The sequence below is a fragment of the Eublepharis macularius genome, chromosome 1, assembly GCF_028583425.1.
Source record: "Eublepharis macularius isolate TG4126 chromosome 1, MPM_Emac_v1.0, whole genome shotgun sequence".
Classification (NCBI taxonomy): Eukaryota; Metazoa; Chordata; class Lepidosauria; order Squamata; family Eublepharidae; genus Eublepharis; species Eublepharis macularius.
In genome coordinates this window covers 160,014,742-160,041,305 of record NC_072790.1, presented here as the reverse complement: position 1 = coordinate 160,041,305, position 26,564 = coordinate 160,014,742, and the positions used below count along the sequence as shown (strand labels likewise).

The window sequence follows — 26,564 nt, the reverse complement described above, 5'->3', positions numbered from 1 at the left end:
TGGAGGAGAGTTCTGGGAGGAGGAGATGATGGAGGATGCAGAGGGTAAGCAGACCAGCTTGAGCAGGCCAGTGAGTGGATTGAGAGGGAATCAGGGTGATGTATACTGCCCCTCCTTCCACAGAGCAGGGTCCTGCAGCATCCCTGGTGCCCCTCTGATGTCAGGGCTGGCCCAGCCGGTGCCCCGCCCAGTGGTGGCAGCGACAAGCCCTGACAGAAAGGACACAGGAAGTATGTCCCCTTGTAATTTTTTTGTGATGAAAGTTTCTTTCCCCAATAGACTTTTTCACCTGAAGAGGGAAAGATATTACCCATATCTTACTTGTATTTTCTCGTTGGCCACAAAAAAAAAAATCTTGGAGACTGTGATCTTGAACTGAAAAACTGCATGAAGGCAAAGAAATAATTAGTCTCTGTCTATTTCTCTTGAATTTCCAATCTGACCAAGCTCATTTAAAAGAAGCAGAACAAAAAACAGTGAAAGACAAAAGTCCGATAGAACTTCCTGAAATATGCAATACAAACAGAGGGGCATCTCATGTTTCCCTCTCCAGTATTTTTTCTTTCCCTTCCCTGGCATGACCCATCGGCTTTCCCCTTTTCTTGCTTCTTTCTGTCCTTCCCACCCACTAGCCAACCTAGGTTTATCTGCCCTCTTGAAGAGGGCACCTAATTTTCTTCTACATTCTCTTCCCCCCCCCACCCCAGCAATCTCATATTCTTTCCGTTTCCTTCTTCTTCCCACCCAGCTTTTATCTGCCTCTCTTTCAGCTACATTTATTACTTTTTTACGTCATTTATATCCCACCTTTCTCCCCAATAGGGATCCAAAGCAGCTTATATCATTTTCTTCTACATTTTATCTTGACAACAACTCTGAGGTAAACAATAACAACATTTGATTTATATACCACCCTTTGGGACAACTTAACATCCACTCAGAGCAGTATACAAAGCATGCCATTATTATCCTCACAACAATCACCCTGTGAGGTGGGTGGGGCTGAGAGAGCTCTGAGAGAGCTGTGACTGACCCAAAGTCACCCAGCTGGCAGGGGACTGGGGAATCAAATCCAGTTCTCCAGATTAGAGTCCTGCTGCTGTTAACCACTACACCAAACTGGTTTAGGCTGAGAACATGAGACTGGCCCAAGGTCACCCAGTGAGATTCCACGGAACAGTGGGGATTCAAACCTGAGACTCCCAGATCCTATTCTAGGATTTGTCACTGGGAACCAATAGCCCAACCCTAGGGATTCTGATTGGTTGAGTTTCAGGTGGATAGCTGTGTTGGACTGCAGTCAAAGAGCAAGATCCGGGTCCAATAACACCTTAAAGACCAACTAGACTTTTAAGATATGAGCTTTGGAGAGTCAAAGCTCCCTTCATCAGATACAAGAAGTGGAAAAAGGAAGGAGTCTTTATAATTCAGGCAGAGGGTAGGTAAATTAGTGCTGGGAAGCTAGGTATAATACATGTTATAATTAGCTTGATAGAACAGGAGTGCAAATTCAACGGGGGGAGGGATGTTCCACTGTTCCAAATCTGCAAATAGAGCCAACTGCAGCAATCTTGAGTCGTAAATTCCCTTTGATGTTTCTCTCCTTGAGAACTGCTACCCTTAAGTCAGCAACAGAATGTCCCAGAAGATTAAAATGTTCTCCCACTGGTTTTTGAATGTTTTGATTACCCCCACAGCTTAAGGTTTTGCCCGCAGAAATTGAAGAACTCCTTGGCAAAGTGAAAACTGGGAAAGCACCTGGTCCAGATTTGATCCCTATTGAGTTGTACCAGCATAACATTGCTCCAGTTTTAGCTCCAGTTTGCTCAATGATCAATGAAACAGATATAATTCCTAGTGGTTGGAGACAAGTTATTATCATCCCTATCCATAAAAAAGATGGTAGAGCAAATCCCACCAATTATTGTCAAATTAGCCTTTTGTCTTCATTAGGAAAACTTTATGCTTCCTTGTTATTACAAAAGTTATTAGATTGTATAACTTCTGAAAAGATTCTAGGCCCTGAGCAAGCAGGCTTTGGTACTGGAAGGTCTACAATAGACCATTGTTTAGTTTTATATCTCTCAGCCAGAAAATATCCATCAGCACCAAGAAATAATCTATATGTGGCTTTTATGTACCTCAAAGCAACCTTCGATTGAGTCCAGGAAATCGTCTATGGGACAAACTAGGAAAATCATTGATTGAGCAAAGACTGCTAGGGTTAATAAAGAATTATATGATTCTCCTGCAGCTCGGGTTCGGTGTTGTAGTAGTGGTAAATTAGTGAGCGTGGAAGGGGTAGCAGCATGTTCTTTGGTGAATGAACACTTGTACACTTTGGATCTTTTGAGCACTGCGCAAAGAGCCTGTAGGGTATGCTCACCTTTATATCTCGGATTATCCCATCCAAAGGCATCTTTATCATATTTAGATTTTTAATTGTTTCACGATATAGGAAAGCATTTATGCTGGCAAGACTAAATTCTATTCCTTCTCGAGTTATGTAAGTTGGACAAATAGAAACTTTGGATCGTTTGTTGGAATCTAACTTTTTTCGTGGTATAGGGAATGTGTGGGTTTCTCCTATTTTCTGTGACAATGAAGGGTTGGCCATACCAGACAAGGTAAAAATACTTCAGGAAGGTGTGGTCTTAAGAGTAACACTGGCTGTAGCCAAATTTTTAGCTTATGTTTTAAATTCAAAGGATTTTAAGTATGGTAATGTCAGGACATTTTAAAAATTAAAAAAAAATATTTTTATTTTTGTAGTATTTAGTGTGGCATTGCTCATGGTCTGTTGGCTGCTCCTTGGCCAAATGAGCAGTATCATTAAAGAATGTTGTGATTTTTTTAAATATCAGATTTATGTCCATTCGCTTTTTTGTAAAGGGACTGACCTGTTTGTTCACTGTAGAGAATGGAAGGGCATTGCCAACACATGATGACACATATAACATTAGAAGATGAGTAAGTGAATGAGTCTGACATGGTATAGCTGGTGTTGTTAGGTCCAGTGACTGTTGTAGGAGTGAATATGGAGGCATTTTAGTTTATTGCAGGCCCTGTCTCGCACCGAAGAGGTATAGTAGTAATGTCCCCATATTCATAGAGCCGTATGTTAACAGCATACCAATGGCAATATGCCCCCAAATTTCAAGGATGATCTTTCCAAGCAGCTTCATGTAGACCATGCGGGACAAGATTAAACCTCAATGTACCCCATGTGCCAAATAGTTGAACAAAAGTCCTCCATCTTCTGGACCTTACCTTCAAAGAAGGAGCAAAAATGAACATCCCAGGACCATCTTAGGTAGTTTAGGATGCCAAGCTTGATGGTACAGAGGTCCAGGAGCACCAGCAGAGAGGCACTGGAGATCATCTCTCATGACGAACAAGACAGTTTGTATATCAGTTGTAAATCCAGATTGAAAAGATCTAGATGGGGTCTTATGCTGACAACAATTTTCAGTAGTTTTTCCACTGCTGCTGCAGCTGCTGATTCAGGACAGCAGCAACAGGGCTTCCCCATGGCAGGTTTCCACACCCTTGCCCTGCCCCAGCCATTCCTTCCCCACAGAGAGAGAGAGAGAGTGTGTGTGTTTAAACTGGCAATGGTATACCAACATGACAATTACTGTTTTACGCTTTAAAGCTTCAAAAGGGCTCCAGGTGTCATGGCGGTGGAGGGTCGGGTCAAGGAAGACACTACTAACGTGGTCAGCAATCTTTCCAAAAGCATCATAGCAAAGTTTTGGAAAGAACACAGAAAACCAGCGAGATACGGAAAAGTACCACAATGTTATGGAGCACTGGGAACCCCTCTCCCCCAACAGCTTCCAAGCCAGGACAAACCACCCACGTGTAAGATGCCAAGGTGAAACACCTCAAGCGTGCAAGGTACCCTAACATTTACCGGACACTGAGAAAATGTGCAGAATAGCCCACCCCATTTTACAGCAGAGGAATCGATTCTGAACATCTGCTAGTTTCCTTGCTGAACCGAAGCCTGTTTTGGGCGCCGCCGCTCGCCCGCAGCTCTTACTCCGACGAGGTTGGTTTTTGCAAGCTGAGAGCTACCATCCGCACGCCTCCCCTTCCCACGCCCGGGAGGGGCGACCCGCCCCCTCCTTTCACAAACCAGCCTTCCCCTCTAATCTTCCCTTCACCTCAGAGACACAGCCTCGCCAATCGGCGAGGCCAGAAGCCATCGCCACGGCAACACCGCCAACCCAATCCCAGCCGGCCCCGCCCACACTTTCCACTGATCCAATCTTTTTTAGACCACTGTCTAATGAAGAGTCGCGATTGGGTTCATCAAGAGAATGGAGAAAGCAGGATCCAATCGCAGAAGGGCTTTTGCTTCCTTTTGCCCAATGAAAAGCTAGTCTGGCGAAGTCCCTGTGCCACGGAAGCCGCGTTAGGCCAAGCCCAGCAGCCGCTGCCTTCTTTTTTTGAGTTTCGCTCAGGCGGCGGTCGTTGCTTTGGCCTTTGTCCCCCACGGGCTCTCCTTTCTGCCGCCTTCACTTCATAGCCTCTCCCCCAAGCCCGGCGGGCCTCCCAGCCGTCTCTGCCGTTTCCCTCTCCCTCCGGCCCAGCGGTGCCTCCGGCAGCGCCGCCCCCCCTCGCGGGGGCTCAGGCTCTGCCGGGGGAGGAGGGGGACTAGCGCCGCCGCGGCCGGACTCGCCTCCTTCCCCCCTCCCCCAACACCATAGGCGGCTCAAGCAACAAGATGTCCAACCGAGTGCTCTGCCGGGAGGCCAGCCACGCCGGCAGCTGGTACACGGCCTCAGGTACTGTCCGGGTCGCGAACCGCCGTGGGAGGCTGGCTGGGCGGGTCTTCGAGGCCTGCATCGGGTCCAACGTGGGGACACACGAGGCAGCTCAGTTGGAGCAGGACGGAGTAGTATGGCTAAATGGCCGCCTGCGTGCAGAGACACGCGGAAAATCGCTCCGTAAGGCTCGGCGTTCATTAACCCGGTGGAGCCGCCGAGCACTCATTCACACGCGCCGGCTCCGCACGGGTGATCGCTACGATGAGACCCCCCCTCCCTTTGTCCCCTCTCTCCCGTCCCCGGATGCCTTGGAAATGGGGTGGGGGCACTCTTGAAAACTGCTCCGCTTGGGACTGCAAGAGGGGAGGTAAAGGGTGTTTGTTCCCGAGAAGGGAACCGCGTTAGGTTCTTTCAGCGGGCAGGCAGGAGGTGGCGTTGCTTAGCGAGCGAATCGGGAGGCGCCCGGGCCTGTGGGTCAGCGGCGATGGAGGCTGGAGCCTTGTCCCTCCTCGCTTCGTTTCTTCCGTCCAGGCCAGCGGGCCGTTGCTTGAATCAGCACTTTTCCCAGCGGGCGTGAGGCTTCATTCGCGAATAGCCTCGCGCTAACAGCCCAGGCCGGCTTTTCTCCCGCTTCTCACAGGGGGCTGCTGGACCTGCGTTCCCGGCCCAGCTCCACCGGGCTGGAGAAATGATGGCCCACACGATCGGCCAGGGGAGGGGAGGAAGCCCCGTCTTTGGGGAACGTGCCCGTGACAAAGACTCACAAGAAGACACCCTTCTTCTCTCCCCCCCCCCTCCCCGGCGGCTCGGTGCGGGGCCGACGAAAGCCGACAAAAAATCTGAAGTGTGTGAATGAAAAGGGGTCATTTAGGGTAATGCGGGAGGGGGCAGGGCGAGGGAGAAATGGATTGTGGGAAAGCGGCGGTTGTCATTCTGGATCGGGCTAGCAGACCTCATCCAGCATCTTTCCACTGCCAAGGGTGCAGAATTTATGGAATATTTCTGGACCTGAATGGAGCGTTTGGAACGGAGGCGCTACGTTATTCCCGTGGAGAGCCAAGACTTTAATGGCAGAATTTGCGGCAGAAAATTGCATTTTCAAGTCCTACTTTTTTGAGCTCGTGTGCTGGTTGATGTCGCCGGTCAGCACCATCGAGAATAAGAACATATATGGTCGCAGGAGTTGTCAGACCAACCCCCCCCCTTTTGTTTCTCATAGCCCTGTGAGGAAATACTGCATGCAGAACTGCCCTCTACAGGGTGAAAGGTGCACATGCTCCCGCACTGGGATTGTTCCTGCACCTACTTCATGTGGACACCTGAAATTTCACAGGCTTAGGAGAGAAAGAAGGCCTTTTCAGTGTAGAGGCAAAGATGTCAAGCTTTGCATTATCAGTCTAGTCTCTGTATGAGTGAGTTGAGACTTTCCTACATGCACATTGACAACTATAATAATAATATTTGATTTATGTACTGCCCTTCAAGACAACTTAACATATACTCAGAGTGGTTTAAAGTATGTTATTATTATCCCCACAACAAAACACCCTGTGAGGTGGGTGGGACTGACAGAGCTCCTTGAAGCTGTGACTGACCCAAGGTCACCCAGCTGGCCTCAAGAGGAGGAGTGGGGAATCAAACCGGGTTCTCCAGATTAGAGTCCCACACTCTTAACTACTACATCAAGGAGTTTGCTTCAAGGCCTGGTATTTCTGGATGTTCAAAATACTTGGACTTGCTTCACTATTATATCTTTGTATCTCTGTTCATCTGAGGGGAAGCAACCTCTTCAAACTATGGGAAGAATGTTTTCCGGATGTTTCATCTCAAGCCATCTGATTTAGGAAGGCTGTGGGAGCTGGTTGCCCTAGCAGCTGAAGCAAACGCATTCATTCGGTTTTGCCTGATCCCTGTGGGAGCTGCCTTAATAGTGCCAATCATTTCGATGCCTTCCCTTCTAATGTGTTGCAGGGAAGGTTTCTTCGCAGGCCTATTCATCAAAGATGTTGCATATATGCCCAGAGAAGAAAGTTGAAACCGTTGCTCATATTCTCTTACATTGTAAATTGTATTCCGAAGAGAGGCAGCAGTTATAAATCCATTACTCTCCAAGTTTAAATCTTTGGATAATCATTTGGAATCTGCAGATACTGTGCTACTGAAATATTCGCTGGAAGTTACCAAGAAAACTGTATCCCTGACAGTAGCAAAATATTGTTTTTTGGTCGTAAACAAGCGGAAGTTTTTAACAAAAGGAGAGATTGAAAATAGTTTTTATCTTTCAGGATTTATTATCTGCAGAGTACGATAATAGTTTTAACTAAATCTGTTTTCCCTTTCTTTTTATGTAGATAGGAACTGTGGTTTGTTTGTGTGGTCTTTTTCTTGCTGGTCACTTGACTGTAATAATAATAAATTTGAATTTGAATTAATAGTGCCAAGGAGAAAATTTAACACCAGAACTGATCACACTCCTATTTTTGTTGTCTCCTTAGCATCCCATTCTCCTAGAAGCCCTGTGAACACCTCAGCAGCATGCACCTTTCCAGTTTCCACCTCTTTCTATAGTCAGATAGCAGTGCTGCAGAGAAATGATTGGGGTGGCATTCTCTACCAGAATTGGGGGCATAGCATGAAGTTACCTTGCTAGGATTTGGATCTATAAATGGATTGGGAAATGTGATGAGGAAGGCGACTGAACAGCAAAGCAATCGTTGTATGCCAGAGATAAAGCACAGGGGCCTTCTGGTTACTTTTCATGTAGCAGGTCCCAGGTTCAGTCTCTGGTGCCTGTAGATAAAAGGGTCTTGGGTAGAAGACATTGAGAGAGACTTTTTTGTGCCTGAGCTCCAGAATAACTGCTGTTGGTCAGAACAGATAACTGAATTGCATGAATTAATGGTCTGACAGTAAAAGGCAGCTTCACATGATTAGGGAGGAGCCCTGTTGTATTAACCTGAAACGTGGCATCTACTTACATTCCAAAGTTCTTAAAGCACGTCTGAGGTATTGGAGAGGGGAAGGGGTTTGTTGTACCAATGATGAGAGGCTCCAAATAACCATTTACTAAGCCAAGCAAAACTTTGGGCTTCTTAATAGAATGCTTCAGCCTGAAGATATGCAAATGGAATAGCTGATTGAAAAACAGAAGACAAAATAAGTTAAACTAAGGGAAGCACAACACTTCGATAAAGCATACAAACGTATTTAGTCTATTTCATGGTGGCCTTTGAACCCAGCTTGGAGAGGGAGCAGAAAGCGCAGAGGGGGAAGGAATGAAAATTGTTGGAGCTAGGGGAATGGAAGAAGGGAAGTGGTTCTTTCGACCCTTCTGCTGTAACTGATGGCCTGTTAAATTGATGAACTGTTACCTAGATTCAAAATCAAAAAGTGCAGAGGAAGCTGGTTGAAAAGCTGTCTAGCTAGTCACAATATTAATTTTTAATAGGCAGAGTAATCAGAATGGGTATGAAACTAGTTTGGTGTTCTGTCTTGTACACTATCCAAATTTGTTAGATACATTGCAGAATAAACACATTCCTTGCCTTCAGGAGTTGTCAGTAGGACAAAGAGAACTGAACAGGCTGGCTAGACTGGTTTGCTGGGGTCTGCTGCTTGGGTCTGCTGCTTACATTATAGAAAAACCTGGTGTGAGCTTAGCAATTACAAGAGAGCTTGAATATGCCAGCCCATTTTGCTGAAACAAATACTTAGTAACTGCTGAACTGCAAAAAGTGAGGTGCAAACACAAGTTCTGTTCAGTTATTTGAATTTTGGGCAATGAGTTGGGTAATCATTCTTATAATGTTTCAGCTGAATGTTTTCTTGGTCTACAGGATGGTGAAAATTTTGAAATTGTGTACTGAATTTCTCCTCTCAATTGTCAATAATATTGTATCACTGAAATGTTTTTATATTATACTTTTCTTTTTGTCTTTCTTTCACTAGATATGTAAGGAAAGCTTTTTCATGGCTTCTCAATTTGGTCAAAGCTCATCAAGGACTGGGAGCTAAGCAGGGTTGTCCACAGTCAGTACTTGGATTGGGAGACCACTAAGGAAGACTGGGGTTGCTGCACAGAGGAGGGCAATAGTAAACCACCTCTGCTCATCTCTTGCTTTGAAAGCCCCACATTTGCAGTCACCATGATTCAGTTGCAATTCAGCAGCACATTCTTCTTCTCATACTGCAAAACAAAACAGAAGTCCAGTGACTCCTTAAAGAATAATAATGATTTTTCCAATATGAAGTGAGTCAGAGCTTACTTCCTCAGACACAGTGGAAATAAAGAAAACAGTTTTCCTCATTATTACACAGAAAATTACAGAAGGAAAGAGAGAAGGAGGGGAGGGTTGGGCAAAGAGAGGCCCGGTATCATAAATAAGGTGTGATGCTCTATGTGCTAGAATTGAACCACTCGTTCTGTCCAGGACAGCAGTTAAGTTCCAGTACATAAAAAATCCCCTTCTGTAATTTTCTATGTAATAATAGGGAAAATAATTTTCTTATTTCCATTGTGTCTGAGGCAAGGATCTCTGATTTGTGGAAGCTCATACTGGAATAACTATTGTTAATCGTTAAGGTGCCAGTAGGCTTCTATTTTGTTTTGCTACAGTAGATTTAACACAGTAACCACTACCTGAAATTCTCAGACTTCATCCTTCAGAAGTCTTAACTTGAAAATATCTTGAAAGCGTCTTGTAATTTCAACTGGGGGGAGGAGGGAATAGGTTTTACCATGCACTGGCATATTTGCATGTATATACTGTTCTGGTATTTCCAGCCTTACTTTCACTTGCACTGGTGCTTCTGCAGTGGTCTCCAGAATGCAAACTGGATACCATATACTCCTTATCAGGGCATGAACCATGCCAATGAGCCACCATATAGGGGGAAAAACCTAATAAGTCAAATGATTGGGAGGATCGTTGACATTCCTGTGATCTCATTCTCTGTTCTATCATTGTTTGGATATAACATGTCTTTATTTAGTGGATCATGGTATCTAGGTTTTGTCAATGAGATTGCTCTTAAAAATGAAGATGAAAGCATATACAAATGTGGATAACTTGAACCTCTTGCAAAGTACCAGCAGCTTTGCAAGTAAACCCCAACTTTTTGCTGCACTGCTTCTCTACTGTTCTAGTTACTGGTAAAACATGAGGGTCCTTACTTCCCTCCTTGTGCCTGTTTGGAGGCAATTGTTCCCATAGATATTTGCATTTTTGAATAATAGTTTCTTCTGCTATTTGACTTTGGATTGTGGTGTCATTCATAGTGATTTTAAGTGACAATTCATCTCTTACTGAAAGAATATTATTGCATATGCGAGTCGTGTAATCAGTTGCACGGATTGTAATTTGAAATACTGTCTTGTAAGAATCTTGCTAATTGTGACTAGCTGTTAAACTTGTACTGTAGTTCCATGCCTTGTCAGTGCAGACATAACATTCCCAGTCTCTGAACCCATGTTTAGGAAAGCACAGATGTACTGCATACTTGGGTGCTTGGTCTTCTCTCCTACGTGAAATCCCCTCCCCCTATGTATCACTCACTTCTAACTTTAGTGTACTCTTGTGTCATTTTTGACATTAATAGAGTTAGCCAGATTAATCACAGTTCCCTTGTAAGTAGGGTTTGCAAACCTGCTTCAAATCTTGGATTCAAACTTCAATTAGAGTCAACCTTTATTAGTACTACAGCAGACTTAATGCCACAGAGTTAAAACAAGCCATGGAAGGGAAAGGGAGATGGCCCACAAGCTCAAGGCAAGCTTATCACTGTTAGATTGGAGTGTTCTCTCTATTTGGCAGTTCTTTAATTCCATTGCTATATACCATGGGGCAGGAGGATTTCAGTGTGCTAATTTAAAAGAAGTCTTCCCAGTTTATCCTGGAAATTGTACATGAACAGGTGTTAACTTGTTAACAAGTGTATTAACTTGAGGAACCTCCTGTTCAAAATGCAGCTCATGCTGTTTTGTAATTCACAGTCTAGCGGCCTATCTGTGTCTGCCTCTGAAATAAGCTCAGAAGTTCTGGATGCCCCGGCTGAGTTTCATTATCAAGATATGGGGGTTGCAGAGATGCAGTTGTGTCATAGCTGCCTTCCCATTCTGTGTTATCACCTAGATGGCTGTGGTGTAGATAATCTTCTTGCATCAGATATCACATGGGAGGTGATTCTCTCTACTGGTGGGGGGGGGGAGCAAAAATAACAAACTGCTTACTTAACCTAAGTGCTAGGATGAAGAATTGTGACAGTAATGGGGAAAGGGAAGCTGTGGCTAAGAAATAAGGACTGGCAAATCAAATGGATGCTGGTGCACTTGGCATGTTACATGATTTTCAGATAGCTTGGTACCTTCTATTGTAGAGCTTTCTCTGTTACATCATATCTGTGTAAATTTTCAAACAATTGTTAATCACTTATAGGTCATTAACAATTAAATTATAGCTTTTTATTAACTCTCATTCATTGGTTCTTTAGGGCCAGATCCTTCTTTACAACACTTGTCTTCGGCTCTTCTAATTATCCTTGTAGAGCAGTTTGCTTAAATGTGTATTTATAGAACTTAAACTGGTGTGCTAATGAAGCAGTTCTCTTCTGAATTTGTTTCTGGCAACAGTAGCTCTTGGCACCAACTAGAGGCACTGAGCGCAATGAAAAGGGATGTTTAGATTAGAGAGGGTGCTGCTTGAATGAAGAGTCTCTATAAATGAATAGTTTAAAAGTTTATCAGAATGAGCATTTAAACCTAGTAATACAGTGGTCAGCCAGTGGACAGGAATTGGTCCTGGTTGCAGTAGAGGGGAAATCATGCTGCTTTGTAGGGCAGCCATAAACTGCAGCTGATCTCAGACTGTCTGCCCAGCTCTACAACAGTATCTTCCAATTTTTTAAACTTAGTTTAAAATTTTTTTAACTAATTTAGTTTAAAAAATTAGATTGAAAACACTCAACAGGTTCATGTGGTTGCAAACTGATTTGGACTTATCTGAATTGTGGCTATAACAATAACCATGCTTAGTTCCAGGAAGCACTGGGTGAATGGTTTGAATACTGGATAAACATCTGTATCAGACATCTGGCTTTCATTGAATGAAAGAAGGCAACTGGTCATACTCTTTTTTTTGGCACAGTCAAAATGTGCAGAGGGGAAGAATTAGTGAGAAGCCTAATAATTTGAGAACCACGGCACCATGGTTCCTATGTTAGAATTGCTACATGATCTCTTGACCTCCCTTAAATAATAATGGATAATAATATTCTCTCCCATCCTATTTCAAGAAGTAGTAGTCTTTCCCCCACCCTGCCCTTCCCTTTGTATTCTTCTGCCCTTAGCAGATCATACTGTTGAGATGCTTTCTTTTTGATTGAAATAGGCCAAGTGCTTGTACAGGTGGTAAATAAAAATACAGCAGGACTCAAACTAGTAGCATCTTGTAATAGCCCTACTACTGTTTTGGTATATTTATTTAATGTTGCTTTTCTCTCTCGATTCTCAATGAGAGATGAAACTTGTTTGTGTTAAAACATTTGTATTTAAGGATGTTAGGTTTTCAGATTTGCAAGGGAGCATTAAAATGATGTGAAGCAAATTCTAGAATAACTAATGGAACCTGCAAGAAACTAGCAGTCAAGGTGCATCCTATTCCCCATGCCTTTGCTTCCTCCCCTTTTTTGCACCCTTCTCTTAACTCCCAAACCCCATCCCCACCTCTATTTCTGCCTATCTGCCCATCCCTCCCTCCCTCTGCTGCTCTGAGTGCCCAGCTGCACCACAACCACCACTCTAGTCAGTGGGCTATCTGGCTTGTGTTGTGGCAGCAAGGCAGCAGCAAAGTGGGGACATTGCAAGAGGGGATTCCACTCCTCACCCACCCTCCAAGGCATCTGCAGGGAGGGATTTGGCTCATTTGCCTGCCTGCTCAGCTGTTCCCCTCTCCACCGTTTGTTCATTTACTTCGTTTATACCCCGCCTTTCTTCCCAATGGGGAGCTAAAGTGATTTACATTGTTCTCCTCTCCTCCATATTATCCTCATGACAACCCTGTGGGGTAAGTTAGGCTAAGAGTGTGTGATGGCCCATGGTCACCCAAACAGCTCCCATGACAGTATGTTGATTTGAACCTGGTTTTCCCAGATGCTAGTCTGAAACACTAATCACTAGACCAGACTGGCTCTTTGTTCTGGCCACCCAAATTGTGGATGTGGCAGCAGATGCTGTGGCAGCGAGTTGGTGGAGGAGGAGGACAGAGGCTTCCAGTCCTCCTTGCTCATCCTCCAAGGTGGCAATAGAGGTAGGCAATTTGGCCAGAGGGAGGGTTGGGCTGGTTGGCAGTGGCCACAGCAATGGTTTGGAGGCAGTTGCCAACACAAGTTTAGACAAATACTTTTTTCTTTAAACATTGTAGTTTGAGATTTTTTCCTGCAAACTTGGGGGGGGGGGGTCCCCTTGAGTTTGAAGAAAGATCACCCTTCTCCCATTGTAGCCCTGATCCATGGATTTAAGTATCTGCTGACCATGTTCAAATCCATTTCTCTTTGTAGGACCTCAGCTGAGTGCACAACTAGAAGGTTGGCTTTCTCAAGTACAATCTACTAAAAGACCTGCTAGAGCCATTATTGCACCGTAAGTTTTATTTTTTAAAAATGTATCAAGTGTGTTAAAATGCTGCCCAGATATTCATGCTCGGACATTATTGTGCAAAATTGGTGTTATCAGGGGAACTTCAAAGTGTTCTTAATCTGTCTCCCCCCCCCCCACCACCACCACCTTCTTTTCTCCTGTTCACTGCCCTGATCAGTTGATGTTTCAGTGCCATTTTCTAAAATCTGTCTTTTTCTTGGGAGAAGTGATATTATTGTATAGCATTGGTTGTGACTGTGCGATAGTGTTGTCATTGACAGCTTGGACTGAAGATAGTAGTTGATGATCAGTGAACCAGTTAAGACTGCTGCTTATATCCATTTGTGTTTTTCAAGTGTCTGTCAGATGTATGACTGCAGACCATCAGTAACTGGCTATTTGTTATACCAAAGGCATAAAAGTTAATTTTTAGCAACATACTTTTTTTTTAACAGACATGCAGGTTATACTTACTGTGGGTCTTGTGCAGCTCATGCTTATAAACAAGTGGATCCTTCAATCACGTAAGTAGCACTAGCAGATTATTAGACCAAGTAAGACGGAGCTTGATTCTTGATCTTGATACTGGCTTCGAGATTGCAGATTATTTTAAATAAAGGACAAGCTGGGTTTCTCAGAGGTGTGTCTAGTCAGCAGTGGTAAATGAAATTGAAGCAACTTGTTACCATTACACAGCCCATTGGGAGAAAGAGATAGGATTGAATTGTGTATCTGAAGGACAATAAGTTTTGACAGAAACAATAGTGTGGGTTAATGCTTTATGAAGTCCCAGCGCCAACATAAATACTATTTGATCTTTACACACACTCTCTGCCAATCTTCCGTTGCTGTTGCCAGAAGAGTGCAGGCATGATCCTGTGCATCATCATCATCAACATCGAAGCACATTTGGTATGTGTACACAAAGCAGTGCTTAAGTGGGTGGGTTGATTTTGTCACATGAGAGCTGCTCCTTTACTTGTACTAACATGCTTGGAATTGCTTTGGCCTTCGTGAAGCCAGCTTCTCACACGCACACGAACACACAGTGCTGCACAATCTTGCTGGAAAGACACGATGGAAGGTAGGAAGGAATGCATCAAAAGCAGGCCATCTTGATTATATCGTATTCTTTTACCCTATGTAATCTTTTGCTCAGATGAGCAGTAATTGGAAAATAAAGTTTACCTATAAATGAAAATGTGAACACTCATGATAGTGGAACCGTGAACCTATTTTATTCTTGATTATTATTTGCTTTTCTCACTAGGACCCAAGGCAGATTACAAGTATGATAAAAAATATTCAGTCAATCAGTAAGTCTGATACTAGATAACATTTGAATATAACAACAGTGATTCCTAGAAAGACAAAATATGCAGTTGCGTTGGGGTTGTCGAACAGGGGGGGAACCTGAACCATGCATGCAAACATATCTTTAAGGTAACAGAACAATCAGTGTAGAAAGATGTAATAAAAGTCATTTCCTGAGCTGAACCATTACACTGCAGCTTTACTCCTTCTACAAGAAAGCCTTCTGGAACAATTCTATTTTAAATATGTTGCAAAGCAATAGAAGCATGGAAGCTGTCATGGAGGACACTGAGTGGTGGTTTTCTGAGAAGTAGATGGAAAAAGATATCACTAATAATGTATCTTTTCTATTAATCATTATAGACGGAGAATCTTCATTCTTGGGCCCTCGCATCATGTGCCCCTTTCCCGATGTGCACTTTCCAGTGTGGATATTTATAGAACCCCTCTATATGATCTGCGAATTGATCAGAAGGGTAACTGTTAGTTTGAATCTTAACTGGCTTGCCTCCAAAAATTTTCATGAGAAAACTATGCTAGTCTTAGAATTTCTACTAATCGGTTAAAACAGGCACTGCTAAGCTTGACTGTTACAGAAGCAAGAATATTGTTTAGAATTCCTCTTGTAAAAGAGTTCTGTAACACTTCCTCATATTCCAGTGTCTTACAGCATATAAGCTTCCCTACAAACTCACCAAATTAACATGGAGTACTTTTAAATGTATTTGTTAAATATAAGTTAAAATAAACATGCTTAATCAGATCATTCTGTTTGGGGCATCTGAAAGTTTTCAGATGGTAATTTTTCTGCAAAATTCATTTTACTGCTTGGACTTGACTTCTGACAGGAGGGAATTTTATGTGTGAATTGAACAGACAGTTAAAGATGGCTACTTGAAATATAATGCATTACCATAGGATGACCTTGCTTCCCCAAAACAACCAATCTTGACAATTTGTCAGAAAATCCTGTACCACAAATACCCCTGTGGTAGCCATAATTCTGTCTTCATGCCCAGTTACACAAGAATCCTATTTTCTCTTCTAATAGAACAAAAACAAAAGCCTGTTGTAATTTTATCTGCTTATACCAATGACTTCTCTGTGGCTGACAAACATGGTTATGGTAAATGTTGTCTCTTACCAGATTCTGTTGTGACACTATATTGAGGCTATGTACTTTGTCCTAGTTTAGGTTAGATGCATTCTAATGGGAAAGTTTTCAGTTCAAGTGAGAATGTCTCACTACATCATCACATCTCTTTGCTGCTTTGACTTTTTAGTTAAACTAATATATCCAACTTTTCAGTTTATGCAGATCTATGGAAGACTGGAATGTTTGAACGCATGTCTCTGCAAACAGATGAAGATGAACACAGTATTGAAATGCATTTGCCTTATACTGCTAAAGCCATGGAAAGGTACCCTGATTTTTTAAAAGGTGTATAATATGTAGCATTGCACATATGATTCTCCTGCTTTTTAAGCTGCATGTATTTTGAAAGGATTGGCAAAGTTTGTATAACTTAATGCAACTGTAGGATTTAGGATCTTTTCATATTCTCTCATTCATATTTACAAATATGTGAATGAGACTACGAAACAAAGAGCAGGAATCCCCCCACGGGCCAGCTGAAGCGCAGGAAGTCCCGTCCCTGCTTATTTCATCCAATGGGAGGGGAGGAGGGGAACCCCCTCGTCCCCCTCCCATCAGGTGAAATAAGCGGTGGGACAAAAAGTTTCAGTGTGCTCCAAATCTTCACAGAGCATACCGAAGTGGGGCAATAAGCAGTTTCCAAAGCGGCTTGCTGCTTTGGAAATTGCTTATTTCCGATTCTTTTCCACACTTCAGAAATTCCGAAGCAGGAAAACCAAATCTTTCTGTCCCTGCATACCCCTATTAGGTAGTAAGTGACTGGAAAGACCTGAGACAAATCAAGAAGCTAATGGACAAATCCGGTTTTCAGTGGGGAAAAAAAGAGAAATATTTAGGAATCCACATAACTAATAGAGTTTCCTCCTTAATGGAAGATAACTATCAGAAATTGCTAAAAGAAGTTAAGGAAGATCTGAATATATGGAAAGACATGCATATATCTCTCTTGGGCAGACTAGCTACAATTAAAATGAACGTATTACCAAAACTCATGTTCTTATTTCAGACTATCCCAATTATAAGAAAGCAATCATATTTTCAAGAATTAAACAAAATAACTTCAAAATTCATATGGCAAGGTAAAAGACCAAGAATAAGATTCAAAGTCCTACAGAACGCCAAAGAGAAAGCAGGATGTGACCTACCTGACTGGGAGTTATACTCCAAGGCCTGTACATTGGTATGGATAAAGGAATGGATCTTATTGCGCAATCCAAGGCTTTTAAAATTAGAAGGGCATGACCTTAAAATGGGATGGCATACCTACCTCTGGTACAAAAAAAAAGATACACATAAATATTTTAAGGATCACATAATAAGAAAATCCCTGATGAATGTCTGGGAGAAAATAAAACCCCAAATATATACCAAAACACCAAGATGGATATCACCAGTGGAAGCATTCACCCAACCAAATTTACTAAGGTGGGAGAATATCCACACCTATGAACCGCTATTGGGGGAGAATGGTAAGCTAAAGTCAACAGAAGAACTAAAAGAACAGAACATAGAGACAGGATGGTGGCTAGGAGCGCAAATAGAATCCAGATTTGCCAAAGAAAAAACAAAGATATTCTACATGAAACGATGCCCTTTCGATAAGCTGCTGTTAGAAACAGATGGAAAACTGATAGGAAAATTATATGCCTTCATGAAACAATTGAAGACAGAAGAGGAGTCTTTAAAAGTCCATATGGTAAAGTGGGAACAAAATCTGGGGCAAGGCATAGATCTGGAGCAATGGCTACAGTCATGGAGAGTAAACATCAAAATAACAAAAATCAACCACCTTTAAAGAAAATCTATATAAAATGTTCTATAGGTGGTATGTGACACCAGAAAAATTGGCAAATATGTACACTGAAGTACCCAATAAATGCTGGAAGTGCAAAGAAAAAGTGGGCACCTTTTTCCATATATGGTGGCTATGTAAAAAAGCGACGAGATATTGGAAAGGGATACATGAGCTGTTGCAAGAGGTGCTAGAAATAAACATACTCTATAAACCGGAAATGCTCCTATTAAATATAATACTGGAGGAGCTAAATAGGGAAAATAGATATTTGATAATACATATAATAGCAGCAAGAATAGTATATGCCAGATACTGGAAAAACACAGATATACCAACAAAAGAAGAATTAATAGAGAAAATCTTAGAGATGGCAGAAATGGATACACTGACAGAATTAATAAAAGAAAAAAAACGGACATGATGGAAAACAAAAATGGACCCCGTTTTATAGATGGGTTAAACGGAACTATAAAATAGAGACATAACCATATGTTAGCAGAATACAATCAAGTGAATGAGCAGAGTAAAGAAGTACTAGAATTAAAGAATGTAGACTTATAGTGATAATAGCGTAGTGAAAATAGTATAATTATGATGGAACTGTAGAGATGAAATGGAATGTATGATTTATAACATGTATCCCTCCCTCCCTCCCTCCCTCCCTTGGAGTTAATAGATATTGGTAAAATTAATAAAGTAGATATTTTATTTAATTGTTAGCTTAAATTTAAATATATCTGAAGTTAACAGATAGTAATAGATAACAGATTTTAAGTTAATAATAATAGATCTGAAGCTAACAGATAGAGCTTAGCGTAACAAAGCAGAATGTAAACATGATATAATGAGTTATAGAAAAGGGGATAGATTAGGAATAGATTAAGATGTAGGGTTGGAAAGCTGTTGGAAGTCCTGAAAAGGGGGGGGAGGGAAAGGGTGGGGGAAAATGATATTGAGATATTATTTGAAAGTTGTATGTATTAATATTCTCACCTAATAAATTTTTTTCAAAAAAAATAAATATGAGTATGGCTGTTGTGGGTTTTCCGGGCTGTATTGCCGTGGTCTTGGCATTGTAGTTGCTGACGTTTCGCCAGCAGCTGTGGCTGGCATCTTCAGAGGTGTAGCACCAAAAGACAGAGATCTCTCAGTGTCACAGTGTGGAAAAGATGTAGGTCATTTGTATCTACTCAGGAGGGGTGGGGTTGAGCTGAGTCATCCTGTAAGAGTTTCCCAGGGTGTGGAATGCTAATGGCGGGAGGCTTCACTGTATCCTGAGGAGGTTCTTTTGCAATGGATTGGTACTTGATGTGCTAATCTTCTCTGCAGGGCTATTGTCGGGGATAGAATGTTTTGTTAGCCTGGTGTTTTTCAGAACTGGAAACCATGCTCTGTTCATTTTTAAGGTTTCTTCTTTCCTGTTGAAGTTTTGCTTATGCTTGTGAATTTCAATGGCTTCCCTGTGCAGTCTGACAAAGTAGTTGGAAGTGTCGTCCAGTATTTTGGTGTCCTGGAATAAGATACTGTGCCCTGTTTGAGTTAGGCTATGTTCAGCCACTGCTGATTTTTCCGGTTGTCCAAGTCTGCAGTGTCTTTCATGTTCTTTTATTCTTGTCTGGATGCTACGCTTTGTGGTCCCGATGTAAACTTGTCCACAGCTGCAGGGTATACGGTATACTCCTGCAGAGGTGAGGGGGTCTCTACTGTCATTTGCTGATCGTAGCATCTGTTGTATTTTTCGGGTGGGTCTGAATACTGCTTGAAGGTTATGCTTTTTCATAAGCTTTCCCATCTGATCAGTAATTCCTTTGATATATGGCAAAAACACTTTTCCTGTAGGAGACTGTTTTTCCTTGGTTGTTTGATTCATCCTGGGTTTGATTGCTCTTCGGATTTCATTTCTGGAGTAGCCATTTGCCTGAAGTGCGTGGTTTAGATGATTAATTTCCTCATTGAGAAAGTGCGGCTCACTTTCTCCAATTTCCTCAGATGGGAAAGCTTATGAAAAAGCATAACCTTCAAGCAGTATTCAGACCCACCCGAAAAATACAACAGATGCTACGATCAGCAAAAGACAGTAGAGACCCCCTCACCTCTGCAGGAGTATACCGTATACCTTGCAGCTGTGGACAAGTTTACATCGGGACCACAAAGCGTAGCATCCAGACAAGAATAAAAGAACATGAAAGACACTGCAGACTTGGACAACCGGAAAAATCAGCAGTGGCTGAACATAGCCTAACTCAAACAGGGCACAGTATCTTATTCCAGGACACCAAAATACTGGACAACACTTCCAACTACTTTGTCAGACTGCACAGGGAAGCCATTGAAATTCACAAGCATAAGCAAAACTTCAACAGGAAAGAAGAAACCTTAAAAATGAACAGAGCATGGTTTCCGGTTCTGAAAAACACCAGGCTAACAAAACATTCTATCCCCGACAATAGCCCTGCAGAGAAGATTAGCACATCAAGTACCAATCCATATGCAAAAGAACTTCCTCAGGATACAGTGAAGCCTCCCGCCATTAGCATTCCACACCCTGGGAAACTCTTACAGGATGACTCAGCTCAACCCCACCCCTCCTGAGTAGATACAAATGACCTACGTCTTTTCCACACTGTGACACTGAGAGATCTCTGTCTTTTGGTGCTACACCTCTGAAGATGCCAGCCACAGCTGCTGGCGAAACGTCAGGAACTACAATGCCAAGACCACAGCAATACAGCCCAGAAAACCCACAACAGCCATCGTTCTCCGGCCGTGAAAGCCTTCGACAATACAAATATGAGTATTTTTGTTTGTTTTGTTTTTTAAGCCATAAGGATGAGTTCACCATTGTTCCTGTATTAGTTGGCGCTCTGAGTGAAACAAAAGAGCAGGAATTTGGAAAACTCTTCAGCAAATATTTAGCAGATCCTTGTAATCTCTTTGTGGTTTCCTCTGACTTCTGCCATTGGGGTAAGTTGTTATTGGCTGCTGTTGATGGATGAAGGAAGAAGGCATTGCATTTCTTACAATTCATGGTGATTGTTGTTAGTGCTGGTAGTTAACGGAGAGAGAGAGAGAGAGAGAGAGAGAGAGAGAGAGATACGCCCCTCATACTTCTCATAATTTGAGTATGATTTGTACAGTGCCAACAGTGTATATGGTGATTTTCAGAAAAACATCAAATGACAGATCTCTGCCCTAAATATAGTAAGACCCTACTATATTTTTGCAGAGTTGGTAGCAAATATAGTTTCTTGTTTCTTCTTTGGGATTACTCTATTACAGAGCAACATAAAGAATTAAGATTTCTTAAGAGATCATTTTGAAATGGCTTTGTTGTCTGCTTGCTTAATTTTTCATCTTTGCCAGCAGACAGATGTTTCATTACTTATTTCCTTTGACTTTTGTCTTAAGGTCAACGGTTCAGATACAGTTACTATGATGAGTCTCAAGGAGAGATTTATAGGTCCATTGAACACCTAGATAAAATGGTAAGTGCTGAAAATTATGAAATGTAATTCCAGTTAGCTTCTCCTGCAAATTTTAAATGCATTCAAAATTTGATCAGAGAATTCCCTTGCTGCTTTTCAAAAAACAGTGCTCCATTATTTGTCAGCTGTCAATACAGTTTTTCACTATTTAAATGTTTGCGTTGGCCTGCCAGTGAAGAAGGGCAAGCAGTTGAGGGTATTCAATAGGACAATACAATTATGGCAATATATCGGCTAATCCCCTTCATGCTCTGGTGGTCTGAGAGAGAGAGAAAGGCAGAAAGGCCAATTGGGGCCCTCAGAACCTTTGTCTGGGAAAGAGAAGAGGGGGAAAGAGCCATTTAACTGCTGTTTAAGGGAGTTTAGAGGTTCCTTAGACAGGTTAGAGATCTTGGTCTGTTTCCGGTCACTTCAGATGGAAGTGGGCTGATTTGTGTAGTGGTCTAGTGTGACACGAGCTGAATTATTGTTCTCCTTGATAATCTTTAGGGATATTTAAAAGCTCCCAGGACAAATGAAGGTCTGTAGTTTTAAAAGGTTCCAGTGAAGAATTTAAAGGGTTTGGGAAATCTGTGGGAAAATTAACAGCTTTTAAAGTCCAAAGTAGCCTGGCAGTTACTGGTGTTTTCTCCACTCTTTCACACAATGTATATATTCTTTGAAGAATCCTATGCAGAGTTACTCCAGTCTAAGCCCATTGAAGTCAATGTCCTTAGACTGGAGTAACTCTCCATAGTATTGCACTGTATAGAAACTCTCTCTCCATACCTCCATTTGTCTAAGCCGAACCCCCAGTTTGCTTTCCCCTTACTATAAAATAAACCTTTTTTTCCCTTGTGCTTGATCTCTTTTCCAGATGTGCTGAAACATCTCCCTTATTCCTGGGTTATCCCATTGTGTTGATTTTATTCATCTGCACAGTGGAGCAATCTTGGGAATTGGATATGATACAAGTGGGGACCTGCAAGGGCTACCATGTCTTCTTTCTCTTCCCCACCCCCCTAGCCTCTCCCCCTTTTCCTGCTTCATTGTCTCCTTCCCACTCACCTTTGTCTTCCCCGTCTTCCCTTTTCCGCCTTGTCCCCCAGCAGCATCTTCCCAATGGCCCAGCTGCATGGTGGCTGCTGAGCTGGGCCCAGTTGCATGGTGGGGAACCTGCAAGGACTTGCAGGAGGTACTTCACTTTTCCATGTATCCTCTTCCCTTCCCCACACTATTTCCTCTGTCCCTCCTCCTGGCAGCCTCCTTTTGCTCACTTTCCCCTACATCCTTTAAGCCCATTAAAACTTACCTTATATCTGACCCCTCATCTTCATCTATATTTATTAATTTACTGCCTTTCTCCACAATGCTGACCCAAAGCAGAGCACATCATTCTCCTTGCATCCATATTATCCTCCCAGCAACCCTGAGAGGTAGATTAGGCCAAATATGTATGATTGGATCAAAGTCACCCAGTGAGCTTCCACAGCAGAGTGGTAATTTGAACGTGGGTCTCCCAGATCCTACTCTGAAACTTTAACCACTACATTATACTGACTTTTGGTGGGCTGCTGTTGAACAGTAGCAAGCAGCCAGGCCTGGGTGAATCATACCAGTCATGTGGTATCAAGTCACACAGTGGTTGCTTCTGGACCTCACTCCAGTGTCTTCCCTCAAAGGCCAGAACAGCCTTAGAAAAGGCCCTGCCTTTTCCTGACAAAAACTAAGCCTGGTCAAATAACCTTTAAGCACTTCATGTTGAATCCAAACATTTTCAACAACTCTTCTTTAGTCTTCCTTCAGATATCATACAGATATCAAAAAAAGTAACCAGGAAAAAAATAACTAAATCATTACACGGAAGGTACCAACAACAATTCTTCCAAGAGACTGAACTTCAAAGCCCTCATTCCCATTGGTAAAGTGCTTAAGGTTTATTTGATTGTATATGAGTTACATTTAATTTGTTATAATACTAATTGACTATCTGGCAGCATTTGAACATGTTTGTGAATTGGATTGTATGTATTGCATGTTTGATCAATTTCTTATAATAATAAACACAACATTGGACTACTATAACTCGCAACTCACTCTATGCTGGGCTGCCCTTCTCCCTACTTGAAAAGCTGCAACTGGTCCAGAATGCAGCGCCACATGTTCTGACCAAGACTCCGTTCCGGTTGTATATAACACCAGTTTTGCTCCAGCTGAATTGACTCCCAGTGAAATTCCGGATTAAGTTCAAGGTCTTGGAACTGGGACCAGCATGCCTGCGGGACTGCCTCTTGCCATATGTTCCCCAGAGAGCTCTTTGCTTGGCAGACAAACATCTGCTGGTGGTCCCCAGCCCTAGGGAGGTTTGTCTCACCACAACCAGGGCCAGGGCCTTTTTGGCCCTGGCACTGACCTGGTGAAACTCTGTCTGTAGAAACTCAGACCCAGCAGGATTTACTCTCTTTCCACTGGGCCTGCAAGATGGAGATGTTCCACCAGGCAAACGGTGGTTGGGGCAAGCATCCCCCTCCGTCAGTTGGCCTCCCGCCAGGGGAGGGGGATATAATTCCCTGAGGCTGCTGAACATCAAGCAGCTTGCCACCCACCCCCATGGGTTCTTGTACATACAGGAATTGTGTAATAAGAACATTGTACTATTTTTACTGAAGTTTTTTAATTAGTACATTGCCTATTTTACATTTCTGCTGTGATCCACTCTGAGCCTGGTTGTCAAGGAAAGCAGAATACAAATGTAATAAAATAAATAAATAAGAATGAATTTTATTGTATTGTAGTTATTTTTGAGTTTAGTGACCCTTATCTCAGTATTTTCTTATAGTTCAAGGTAAGAGAGGAGCAGTAATTGCCTTACTCTGTATAGCAATACCAGTCTTCCTTTGTGATCTCCCATCCAAGCACTGAGAGCAGCCAGCCCTGCTTAGCTCTCAAGTTCAGATGAGCTTGGGCTAATTAGGGCTACTCAGGTTGCTGGATTAGATATTTGTCTATAAATATGTACAGAAAGAGTAATTTGGGAAATACTAGAAGTTGTAGTCACCTAAAGAAACTGATCAACAATAAGTTCCAAACAGAAAAATTTCTAGTTATACAAAAGTATGTGGAGTTCAGTAATGGCTGGTACCTTTGGCTTTTAAAATAAGGTTTGACAGATTTACTGATTGGTGTATCACTGCTAATTTACCATAATGCTAACTTCAGCCTTAACCACTATAGTGCCTTTCCACATCTGATGTGGCAGAGTATCAAACCAGTTAGAGGTTTTTCTGGATTGGTAATACACAGTTCTGTATTTTTAACTTAATGACACTAGATTTCCTTGATAGGTTATCTCCCAGCAGAATGATTTTTACAATATGTGCTTTTTAGGAAGATACGTGTAGCATGATACAGGTGTGTATAATGGGAAATTGCAGTCTTAAATAACTTTAAAGATGTAATTTTCTTTTGATATTCCTCTTAGGGTATGAGCATTATAGAACAGCTTGACCCTGTGTCTTTTAGCAATTACTTGAAGAAATACCATAATACAATATGTGGAAGACATCCCATTGGCGTTTTACTAAATGTAAGTGGTGTTAAATTAATTTCTGATGAAGTGGTTCCCAAACCGTAACTCATCCTACTCTCTGTTGTACAGAATTCTTCTTCAGTATATTCAGGCTATATCTCATGCAAATGAAACTACCCCCAGAGTTCAAATCCTTCACCCTTAGACATTATCTTCATAGCCATGAAGTCTGCTCTGGCCAGTGTCAGATCTTGCGATGAGGTCCTGTGTAGAGTTAAGGAACATATTGCACAGCCCTGCCAAATTTGTTTTGGAATTTAACATTGGTTTTGGGCTCCTGCCTGTGCAAGAAGAGGCTGTTATGTAAAAGTTGAGAGCAGCACATGGCTTCCTGGAAATCTTTTGTCTGTTCCTTTGAGCCAGGGGGTTGGCACTGTGGCAATCTCTACCTGTAGACCTGCAATTCATTATAGTAGAGGTAAACTTTGTTCAGCCTGTACTGCTTTTCACAGCTAGTCACCAGCTTGCCTCCTTCCTCCCATTTATTTATTCATTTATGGCTTTTAGATCCCACTTTTCTTCTGTAATGGAGGTTCATGCCTCTGAGGAGGTCTCCCATCCAGGCACTGTCCATGTCCATACCAGCTTGCCTTCAGCAAGGATGCTGTATCATTTACCCTCCAATCATACACTGCTTCAAAAACTGTAGTCACTGGGGAGCAGTGCTTGACTACCAGGATATCTAAAAGGCCTTATTGGGGCCCAGTCTGTCCCTGTAACTAATGAGAACATAATAATGGATTTCCTACCAATGAAAATGCACTTCAAAGCTTTCAGGGCTCTAAAAAAAATATTTGCTCTGAATAATCATTTTGAAAATGTTTGTTACAAGAAGGTGATGGGAATGGTAGTGTAAATCATTTTGAAAAACTGTACTTTTTGGCTTTTCCCCTCTAGGCTATCACAGAGCTCCAGAAGAATGGAATGAACATGAGCTTCTCATTTTTGAATTATGCCCAGTCAAGCCAGTGCCGAAACTGGCAAGACAGCTCAGTGAGTTACGCAGCAGGAGCACTAATGGTCCACTGAACCTCTGACTACTCAGGGATGACACCTGCACACTCTCTGGGGTCCCAGCCTTGCCCTTACAAAGATGCAGTTCCTGGTCTTTGGGTATACTGAAACCTCAAACTAATAGAACTCTTCTTTTTCTAGTAGGTGTAGTCCTTCCTTAGTTACAACTCATTTTAAAATGCTTTCTTGTTTAGGACAAGGGAAGGAAGGCTGGTGTCAGTGTTGTGACTTCTAAAAACCAGTGGCTATAAAGGTATGGTGCCAGACGGTCCTTGCAAACACAACATGTAAAGCATTTACCACATCCCAGATTTGCACTCTGCAGACCTGTGCACATGTACTCTGCTTTCAGGATAGTTTTGCAAATTGTAAACAGAAAAGGGTGGAAGCTTTTTAATAAAAATGCATTTATAAAAGATCCTGTAATAGAATATAATAAAATTCCAGTATAGTCAATTACTACCCATGTTGTACAACAGATATCTTCTATTTTAGTTGCTAATAAAGGGCTGCACAAACCAAAATGGTGTGATTTTACATTGTTCTCCATTCCTCTCTCTCCCCTTCCTTTCATGTGGAGCTCCATGCTTCTGATCACAGTATGGCTTAGACAAGCCCCAGAAGCCTTCCTATGCCTTCATTTCAAGAGTCCCAGCATCTGTTTCTTTCCATAGTCCTAACATATAAACTGCCCCCAGCAGGAATAGCCCAAGAATACAGCTGGAAGAATAGCATTGTATTGTATGTAGAGGCAGCTGGTGGAGAAGTATCATATATGACCCACTCTGCATACTTTCTCTTTACTCACAGGCTGCAGAGTTGCAG

General features: G+C 42.3%; 1 protein-coding gene across 3 annotated transcripts; it reads left to right on the top strand.

Annotated features, from left to right (window-relative positions):
• The first annotated feature begins 4,447 nt into the window (after positions 1 to 4,447).
• MEMO1 (mediator of cell motility 1) lies at positions 4,448 to 26,263 on the top strand. Of its 3 annotated transcripts, none has more exons than XR_008597836.1 (10): positions 4,448 to 4,793; positions 13,329 to 13,410; positions 13,863 to 13,931; positions 15,085 to 15,197; positions 16,031 to 16,142; positions 20,494 to 20,636; positions 21,081 to 21,157; positions 24,618 to 24,722; positions 25,623 to 25,838; positions 25,934 to 26,025. XR_008597836.1 is itself a non-coding variant. In XM_054991442.1 (10 exons), the coding sequence occupies exons 1-10, from the start codon at positions 4,733 to 4,735 to the stop codon at positions 25,988 to 25,990; spliced, it is 915 nt and encodes a 304-aa protein (XP_054847417.1). In that variant the 5' UTR covers positions 4,448 to 4,732; the 3' UTR covers positions 25,991 to 26,263. The 3 variants fall into 3 exon arrangements, 2 of the variants coding, with proteins under 2 accessions (XP_054847417.1, XP_054847426.1); XM_054991442.1 differs by having other exon boundaries at positions 25,623 to 25,718; positions 25,934 to 26,263; XM_054991451.1 differs by having other exon boundaries at positions 25,623 to 26,263.
• Positions 26,264 to 26,564: the final 301 nt, after the last annotated feature.